Consider the following 10,520-nt stretch of genomic DNA (forward strand, 5'->3'; position numbering starts at 1 on the left):
AATGCTTCCTCTTCTGCTGATTTTACCTTCCAGTTTTCTTTCTCCCTCTACTTCTGCATGAGCTGCCAAACTTACTAAAATGCTTCTTTCCCTCCTTGATCTCCCTATGTTGTGTATCAAATTCAAACAAAGAGTTATAAGAAAAAGGTGAAAACAAATTTTACAAAGAATAAACAAACAAAAAAAACCCCCAACCAACCAAAAAAAAAAAGAAAAAAAACCAGGAAAAAAACCCCAACTAGTCATACCTTTTGGGAAGCATGGAGTTTTGGGAAAAAAACACTCAAGAGTACTGGAAGACCCAGAGTTAATTGGCAAAGCAATTACCATTTGCAAAGCAAAGGAAATCGGCCACATGGCTGGGGCTGATGGAATGCAGACAGTGATCAGACAGTTCAGACAAACTGAAATAATACTAGCCAGACTGAGGCAGGGTACAGCAGGAGTTCAAAGAGGGAGTGCACCTTCCCCTGCCCCACCAGCACACACCAAGGACTCTCTTCCCCACTGCAGCAAGAGGTGCCAGTCAACGAGATGAGCCTTGAAAGACCTGCAAGGAAGAGTGGCACGTTCGGAGGAATCACAAGTGCAGAGCTGTGCCAGCAACATCCTCACTTCTTCAGAGTAGCAGCAGGGATGAAGATGAGGGCTCAGAGAGAGGGGAAAGGAACAAGAAAGTTGGAGGCATTTATTAGCTGCAGGCTAGGTGCAGGTGAGCAGCACCATGCCAGCAACAGAGAAACTGCCAGTGGATGAAAGGCACTGGCAGAAAAAGCAAATTAAATGCAGGCTCAATGCTGACAATCTTAGCTCCACTACCGGAGCAGGTGAGCAACATGCACAAATAGACACAGATCATCAGCTACAGCCAATAATTCCATGGAAAAGGAAAACACCCATTACCGAGGTTAAATTCTGTCAAACCCTGGTCTCACAAAGCGTGTGCAATTCCCTGAAGAAGAAGTAACCAAAACAGCAGAGACAGAATTAGATCTTTTCAAGTATAAATAAGCTCCCAACATAGCACAACACGGAGCAGTACAACTGTCCTTCAACTCATGCAACTTACAAAGTTCTTCCTGACTGAGGAAGCAGCTAAAAAAGAGCAGGATCAGGAATGGCCCTAGGAATTGGTGACAAAGACACAGCAGCCAAGGCACATGGGCAGAAAAAAGGTGATGAAACAAGCTCTGCTATGCTCCTCATCCCACAAACCCAGGACTACTTAGGTTCTGATTAATTAAACACCTGTATAAAGAGGGTTTTGCCCCTGCCCAAGAGGGGAGAGGAGAATGATGGTCCACACCAAACCACTTCTGGGGCTTGAGGTGCTTACAGCTGGTGGTCCAGCCAGCACATGGAGACAAACCAAGCGTCACCTTGGCAAAACCTTTTTCCACAAACCACCATTCAGGCTGTGTTTAGCGCTGAAAATCTTTCTAGAACCCATACGAATTTAGACCCGTGCAGATATTTACATTGCTACCATGTGGCTGACGGCATCTCTCATCTTCCTTTGTGTCCCTACCTGCCTTCCCACAAAAAAAGTGGGCGACCACTTGCCTTGCTGCTGTGGGACACCTCTGTTCTGAACAGCCTTGGAACCTGAGGGATTTTTGGGTCAGCAGCCACAGTCCCTGTGGGTACAGGGCTCAGAGCAGAAGGCAGCGAGGTGGCTCACAGCATGAGGCAATTATATGGCCAAGGATGGCTGTTCAGGGAGTTGGGATACCTGTGGCATGAAAGATGATCTACTGTGAGAGACAGAAGAGGCTGGCAGGGGTGAAGGGCCCCTTTCCTGGGGATCACACCATTCTGCTGCCTCCTGGGCTGCCCACCATGTCCCCTTGGGTGCTTTAGGCTCCAGCCTCCTCCTCCGCCCACGCCCGGGATTCCCTGGATGAGATGGTGCCTACAATATTCTGGGGAGCCTGGAGGGGGAATGTGGTCCTTTGTGACCCTCCCACTGATCCAGTTCCCTGCAAATGTTCAGCTCTCCATGCTGAGCAGTGGTGCCCCCAGGCACAGGAGATGAGGCTCAGCCTCCCCCTGGCCACTGTGCTGGCACAACAGGAATCCCACAGAGGGGGGTCCACAGGCCCTGGAAGTGGCTGCATCTCCTTCAGCTTCAAGGTTCACCCTTGCTCTACTCTAGATTTAAAGACAAAACTTCTCACTGCCTCGTTGTTGTTGTTCCCCTAATAGGAAAAAGCAGCAACACATGAGCTGCGAAAGAACTTAACGCCTTCGTTCTTAACCCCTTGGCTTGGGTGTTACTTTGAATTTCCAAGCAGATGCAACTAACTGCTCCCTCCCATTGGTGTGAGGGTACAGACTATGGGGCATAACTGTTGGTCACAGAATTTACTCTGATCCAAGCACGCATTGATGTTTTCAAGACACGGGAGAAGCCTCATTTTGCAATTGCTGTTTACTCCTTATGTAAAGCAGACAGTTATTACCAAGGTGCACCTCTGCAAATTATAGTTCAGTCAGGTTCGATGGAAAAAACTTGGTTTTGGCAGATTGTTTATTTTGCATTTTTGATGGAAAACAAACAAACCACTCCCAACTGGCCTGCTTACAACAAAACACGGACTGTGGCAGCTACTGCAGAGTGAGCTGCTTCAGCAGGTAATGGAGGCTATTAGTACAGCGTGGTCTGGACATGATATTCTAAGCCTATTATAAATTTTGTTCTGCAGCTCAGATGGGGTTAATAGCACCCAGACATGACTACTGCAATTTTACAGAAAATTGCATTACGAAATATAAATAAAACTAATTTAGGAAGTGAAGTATTTACAAGAAGGGCTGCAGACATCTTAACTAGGCTCAAATGAGTGGCAGCACTGAGAAAGCTGTCGGAGTTGCCAACACCAAATATATGGGCCAAGCCCACGCTAATGACATGGAAATAAATAAATAACCTCTTCAAGGAAGGTAAAAAGATTTCTTTAGAATGGCAGGAAAAAATACACATAAATGCAGATTTTCCCCACTCCAAGAGAGCTCTACTAGGCAAGTCTGTGGCCATCGCCGGTGATAACACAGATAAAATATTTTTACTGGTGAATGGAATACAACAGTATGTGACAAGGAACTACTGTTTAGTGAGTGTGAATTTACATATTTCAGTGAAACACAGGCTGCCATGTAAGACTACTAGTTCCTCATGCTCACAATTCAGAACACATGAGGAAAAGAAAGTCAAAAAGATAACACGTGCCTGTTGTAGTCAAGCCTTTGATCTGTATTCAGTGTTTTTACATTACTGACTAGCACTGGCTGTCAATTTCCAACTGATAAAAAACAAACAAACAAAGAATATTTGAACTGTCAGGAATTAACATCGAGGTCACTGGAGTAAGAAAAGAAAGCCCCATGGGTGATGCAAAGGCCTGGGACTTACCATTTGTATCTCTGCTGGAAAACAGTGACACAGAAAAGGAAAAATAGCCCCAGACGTGACAATTTTGCCATGTAAGGGTATCAGACCTACACTGTAAAGTAATCTGTGACACCTTAATCCCCTTCTTTTAGAAGTTGGGAAAAAAAAAACTCACATTGATCTCTTTTCCCCCTCAAAAAAGCACCAGGACAACTCAAATGGGAAATAGTCAGAGAATGCTGAAATAACTAAGCCTTAAGAGATTATAAAATCAGAATTAGTGATCTTTTGAGGGGCACTAATGCTTCAAGAGGACTCAAGTCCACCCAAAATCTTTGGGTTGTCTAAAATGATTCAACATCTTAAAGGCTGACAATTTGAATATTATTATTCTGTGTAGTTGATTTAAATTATTTATTATGGCAACAAAAACTATTTTCCTGTGATGTCTTAGGAGAACTTAATGGCAGCACAATCCCAGATCATCAAAGCATCAGGAACTCTCTCCAGACCAGGAACATCAAAGGCCTTTGCACTTTGGCATGGGAAAGTCTTCTCAGGAAAAGAGAAATACAGAGCAGCTCTGGTCAAGATCCCAGTGTACTCTGGCTTGGCTCGTGACACATACAGGCTAGGAATTTCTAACATCATGAGAAGGGTGAGTATCCAAGGCCCAGATTCACAACTGTTTCCACCCAAGGCACATGGGTCTTTCTGAAATCTCACACCATCTGTAAATCAGCCAGCGTATTTCCTTTTCTGGAAAGTTCTTCTCAGCTATTACTGCAAGTCTAAAGAGAGCAATGGAATTGGGAAGTGACTGTAAGAGCAAGGCAACATCAGTGCAAGCAAGAACAAATAGGAAAGGGAAACTCGACAAAATATATAAATTCCTGAGGCTAGGAGGAAGAACCCCATAATTACTCCATTCCCAACTGCCAGAACCTACAGGGCAGTCTCTGTTCTCAGGAGAGCAGCCTGCCTTTTTCCATCCTGCAGATGTCAGTAATTTCAAACCACCAGATGAAAGATGATGTCCATCTTCCCTCACATCTGCCTCAACTTGCAGGTGAGAGAAGGCAGAGCCTCTCTGTTACTGCAGCACACAGAAACATCTCCAGAAGACAGTACTGCTCCTCTGCCATCATTCCTCTGCCCTCCCCCTGTGGTGTGGGGGAGATGCACAGGAGAGCACCTCTCTGAGATCCAAGTTATTCAGTCCAACTCACAACAGGAAGGTGTGTGCAGGAATACATACTGTTCCATAAATCTGTCATAGTTAACATGAGTACATGAAGAGATGACACAAGAGTTTATTTATAAAGGTGGTATGTAATCTTGGCAAATTTTTTGGGGATCTGCTGAGGCCAGACAAACTGCAGGCCAAGTTCCAAGAAAACAAACATCCACCTGACTTGAAGTCAAGTGGTGAAAAAGCACCTGCAGCACATACCCCAGCAGCAGTGCAGGGATGCACTGGCCCAGGGCAAGCATGGCAGAGCTTCGTGAGACCTGGGCTTCCCCACCTGCTGTGCCAGTGAACCTCACAACCAAGCTGCAGGGTGATCCACGTTGCTCCCTGTAACCCTGGGCTCTCCCCTGGAGCCTGTGAGAGCAGTCTGTGCTGTGACCGTGGGCCTGGGGATGCTGGCTCCCCTTACACACCCCAGAGCAGGACACCCCAGCACCTCTGGTCACCCTGCAGGGCACATCCCTCCCCCCACGGCGACAGGCCCACAAAATGCTTTGGGAATGGTGCTGCCTGGCACAGACCCCTGTGAGCAAAGCATCCTTCTAAGCACAGAAGCACCACATGCAGGCTTCACGGTACAGACACTCCCTTCAGGAGGGGGTGCTTTGAGGGGGATGCCTGGATTAACAGCTTGCACAGAGAGGAAATACATACTTCAGACACCACTGGAGACCACAGGGCCCCATTTTCTCCCCATGTGCACTAAGGAACCTTGGGGGCAATTAGCTCTGCAAGAGAACGATACCATGCATGCCCAGGCAAGTAAGCTTGCGTGTGAGGGATTGCAAGAGCCAGCCACGAGCACGTGAATGGACCTGCAGATGTAGGTGTGCTCCTCCAGGTATCTGTGCACGGAGGCGAGAGGAGGAAGTTGATACATTACATTAAATGTCCAACTTCACCTTTCTGGCAGACACTTTTCTCATACAAACACATTCACATCACTACCACTCGGGCAACTTGCACTGCTGTTTAGTGGCCTGGGTGCTTGAAGGTTAGCGCTCACACGGTGCAGGTAGGAGAAGCCAGTGCTCTGGGAAAGCAAAGGGATACTGAAGATGTACATACATAGTGGGGAGTTAGAAGTCTTGCCATAAGGAATTTTTTATTTATACATTTCTTCTGAACCCCTCCATTTTCCACTTCAGAGAGTGGGAATGTGCACTCCTGAGTTAGAAAAGCAGCAGTCTGAAAACCTAAGCGAGACACAAACCACTAACACAACCCAAGATGGGAAGATAACACACTCCCAGTGTTATTTACTCACAACAATCAAATGTGGAGGAACAGGGGTAGGTCAAAGCAGTTGGGAAGGGCAAGTTAAGAAAGGGGTCCCCAACTCCTTGTTCCTACAAGCTGCACCTCCCAGGATTCTAACCTGATCCTGAACACCTTCCCCGTGCCTCACTCAGTGCGACACACACGCCTGCAATAAAAGAAATCAGCGCAAATGATTTATGGGCTCCTGAAATGCCATGGTCTTTGCAGCAGAAAAAAACAGATTCTGCACAGCACTGGCTGGGAACAACCTCACCTCCCATTTTCTTCAGGGATGGAGCTGTGTTTTCACTAGGCTGACACAAGATTTTAGAGCAAAGGGGGATCATTGCACATCCTGCCTGCAAACACAGCCCACTGACACCAGCCTCGCTCCCTCAGTCTGACTTTTCTGCACAGGTGGGCAAGATGAGGCACTGCTGGGCACAGAAGAGAAAAAACAGAGGGAGCAGGAGGAGTTCTCAGACCCACCACTTCTTCCATCCAAACAGCACTGCAGCAGCTCTGGGAAGTGGCAGTGTTTTGGGATGAGGGTTTTCCCTGAGGAAAGAACTCTCCCTGCCCTGCATTACAGCAGTAAAGGCAGGATGCAGGACTTGCTCTCCAGACCTCTGTGTTTTCTCCCTCCCCAACACCTCATTCACCCTTTAAGTAATAAAGTTTCCCCATCTCCAGCAGGAGCAAAGCGTGCTGTGTAGCACCTCATAAAGATGAGGAAAACCTTTCTAGTGGAGAGCCCACTCCAGAGAGGTTAGTGCCTGTCAGCAACAGGAGTCAATAGACTGTCTCCAGCTCTCTGGGTTTCCTGGCAGGGAGGCAGTGTCCTGCCTGTTACAACTTGTTTTGGATGACAACAGGCCACATTCCACGTGAGGAGAGTGTGCCCATCTTCAGCTCACAGCAGCCTGCTTGTTTCTCTTCACTCAGCTGTAAACATGTTTAAGATTCCTATAAACACCTATGGAGCAGAAAACCAGCCAAACATGCTCAATTAAAAAAAAAAAAAAAAAAAAAAAAAGAGAACCAGAAGGCAAACCCCACAACAACAGAAACACCCTCCTACCCATGAGCAAGCAGTCCTGCCAACAAGGCTCCCTGGAAAGAATAAGAATATCACCTTAAAACACTCACATCACAAGGAAAAAAAAAACAAGTTCTTTTCCTTTACCTGACCAACTACTCATTTCAGCATCACCTTCAAAGGAAAGCCATCACTCACAAGAGCCCATACTATCCTCTGTGCCTGTCCAGCCCATCCCAACCTCCCCGAAAACTCAACTTTCCAGATCAACTTTGGCACACAAAAATCCCAAGCCATGGTGTACACCAGACGTGAGTTCTGCCCCTCAGGCTGATCCCTCACAACCTTTGACTTTAACATTACAGCAAAGTTTACCTCGTGCCAGAGACTCCCCCAGTACATGGTGATGAAGCATCATGAATGCCAACAGGATATTCTCCTAAACTCCTCATTCACTTTTATCCAAATTATTTTAAATGCTTGACTTTGTTGCACAGCAGAGCTGCAAATACCTCAAGAGAGGACAGTCAGAGCCCCAGTTTTTAAGCATCACTTACTCAAACACCCACCCCTGGGCATCTGACATCTGCTCTCTCCACCACACACTGATCTGGGGGGTAAGAGGAAGAGAGAGCATAAAGCTCTGGAGGATCCACCATGCCTGAAGACTTGCTCCAAGGCAAAGACTTGAGAGCAGGGATGGTGCAGAGGCATCAGAGGGGCTTGTGCTCCACCTCATGCAGGGCTGAGAGGACGAGTAATATTTTCTCTGAGTCCTTCCAGCTTTGCAAGAGGAAGACTCACTTCTCTGGAAAGAGAAAAACAAACTTTGCCTTCCATACACAGGCTGTACTATAATGCCTTTTAAGGAGGCAAGAAGAAACTCCATTACAGGCACAGGAGATGGAAACAGTGATCTCCTGTAGATCTTTCAAGCCCAACAGCTTTCCGTCTTTCTGACCCCAATGGAGGAGCCTTGTGTCTAGAAAAATTGCCCAATAAAGAGCTTTTGTATTTTATCATTAATAACTGGGAAGGCTCTTGCATCAGCTAAGTTGGGGTGGCAGCTCTTGGTTGGTCCCAGGAGTGACTTACGATAGGCTTCCCACCTGGGACATGCAACAGGAAACAATGCAGAAACAAGGCAAAAACCATCAATTGCTTGCAGAGGCACTCCCCCCCCTTAGCTTCCCAGGATCCTGGAAAGAATCACCACATGGAGTCACAAACACAGCCATCCCTCTCCCCAGAGAAGAAAATATTACTTCGTTTTAACAGCCAAAAGAAAACAAATAGTATTTGTCTTCTGCTCAGATTTCTGATTTCTCTTAAAACAAAACAGGCTTTTAGAGGCAGTAGGGCAAGAGGAAGGGTGGGGAAGGTCACAGATCAACCTTCCTCCTGTTAGCAGGTTTCAGGATTCTGGCTACAAGGCCAAGAAAACATAACACCAAGTGCCAATGTGACCACAGCCCCCTGTGATGCTGAGCCATGAGGAGCTGCCTGCCAGAGGATTTTACCCTCCCACCCTTTCCAGGAGCATTTAAATACCTTCTGTTTGCAATGAGCAGCAACGTCTCTGGTGGATTTGAGAGAACCTGGAATTTTATATAATTGAACTTTGATATAATGCAATTATTTTGTTCATGTTCTGTTTTAGTTGGTAGTAACTGCAGTCATCTCACTGTTTCCAGTTTCAGTCTTAAAACAGAATGACTTTTATAGCAGAGATGTAAAAATAACCCTGTCATAAAGCAAAGAGGAAAAACCCAATTCACTGAGAAAGTTGTTTTCTCCTGCACATCTCTGCTGTCCCCTTGCTCTCAGCCCATTTCTCCCACCTCCTCCTTCTCCCTTTGCATTGCTGGCAGTGAAAGGGCCAACTCCAAACACCTGACTCAGCGCCCCTCTCTCCTCCTAGCCACTATTTTAAATACTTCTCAGTTGTCTTCTCCTTTGCTTCTACACAAGCCCTCTGCCCACCTGTACAAATGTTCTCTAACCATTTTTGGTGGGGTTTTGCCAAAGTGATGTACAGTAAAAGGTGTGGTGAGATTGCATGAAAGATGTAATGCAAAGTAGACTCACAGGGCAATTCATCTTCTCATTCCACCAAGCATAAAAAGAGGATTATTACTAGAGGATTTATCCTAGCCAAAGAAATCAGACCTGTTACACTGCTGGAACAATAAATGTGTCGTTTTAGCCTTAATATCATGTATAATGCAGAACAAATATACAAGTTGAAGTCCTGTAATGGACTTTGTGGGAGTAGACATTCATGGTGCTCCTTGCACAGCCACAGTCCAAAGCTTTAAGACTGAAACCAAGCCTGACTCGTGGGAGTAAAAACTTAGGAGGTTTATAAGATGTAATGAAAGGACCAATATACTGGAAAGTATCAATACTTAAACATTAACATGTAGTTGAACATTCAAATTAGATTAGTACCAAGTACTTGTATCATTTAAAAAACAGCAGCAACATCACAGGCTTTTACAAAACCGTGAGCCATTTGAAACTTTTCTGTGATTCAAAAAAAAGAGAAGCGTAAAAAGCCACACGACGCTGACAGCATTTTCCTCTACTTCCGAAAGAAAAGCGCGGCTCTTCGCGCTTTGCCTTAGCCCCGCCGTACTCCCGAAAGTTTGCACGAAGCGAGCCCGTTAGCGGGCGGGCAGCGCGCCTCTCCAGGCTGTGCATTCCCTCCTGCCCTGCAGACACCGCTCCTCGCATCAAAGCCGCATTCAAAGCATCTTTGCTACCTCACAGGTTCGCACCAAGAACAAGAGGCATCTCAAAGCCGTGGCTCCGAGCTCTATAGCTCCAGCACGGTCAGATTTGGGTAGGTCTCCCGACAGAGAGGGGGTGAGAGCCAAAAGGCAGGCCAAAAGCAGGAAAGGGAAGCCCCAGAGCGGCCGGGGACCAAAGCCCCGCTCCGACCCCAGCGGCTGCGCTCACCCGCGTTCCCCGCCGGCCTGGAAAGGGGGGGCACGGCACGGGCTCCCGAGGACCGCGGGGCGCCCGGGCTGCGAAGGACGGGACCCCCCGCTCCCTGCCCTGCCCTCCCGCGGATCACTCACTGCGCTCCGGGGCAGCCCCGCCGCTGGCCGCCGCCGCCACCAGCTCCAGGTAGGCGGCCCAGAGCCCAAGGGCCAGCGCGCCCAGGGCCAGCAGCAGCCGCAGCTGCCTCCGGCGCCGCAGCCGCGCCAGCAGCCGGCCCCGCATGGCGCCGCTCAGGGCGCCGGGCCCCCGCCGCCCCGGGCCATGCCGCTCCGCCCGCACGACCCCGCCGCCGCTCGCAGCCTCCGCGGCGCGGGGCGGGCCCAGGTGCGCGCAGCGCCCGCCCCCGCGGGCAGCTCCGGCCCCGCGCTGCCGCCGCCCCCCGCACCTGCCTCCGCCCCGCGGGGCCAGCCCCCGGGGCAGCGCTGCCGGAGGGCTCCGCTCCCGCCCTGGCGGCAGAAAGCCGCCTCAGCGGCGGAGGAAGCTCCAAACACCCCCCCTCTCGCAGCCGCTCTCCGCCTCGGTGCATCCCGCCGGTGAGGATCGGGATGGTAACTCCTCCGCAGGGAGGGAAG

General features: G+C 48.6%; 1 protein-coding gene across 1 annotated transcript in view; it reads right to left on the reverse strand.

Moving 5' to 3' along the window:
- B4GALNT3 (beta-1,4-N-acetyl-galactosaminyltransferase 3) overlaps positions 1-10,170 on the reverse strand; it is a 61,152-nt gene extending 50,982 nt beyond the window's left edge. The window contains exon 1 of the mRNA XM_053977406.1: positions 10,026-10,170. Coding sequence (XP_053833381.1) covers positions 10,026-10,170 — 145 coding nt within the window. The remainder of the gene's footprint in view (positions 1-10,025) is intronic.
- Between the last annotated feature and the right edge of the window lie 350 nt (positions 10,171-10,520).

Source organism: Vidua macroura, chromosome 5 (genome assembly GCF_024509145.1).
Source record: "Vidua macroura isolate BioBank_ID:100142 chromosome 5, ASM2450914v1, whole genome shotgun sequence".
Taxonomy (NCBI): Eukaryota; Metazoa; Chordata; class Aves; order Passeriformes; family Viduidae; genus Vidua; species Vidua macroura.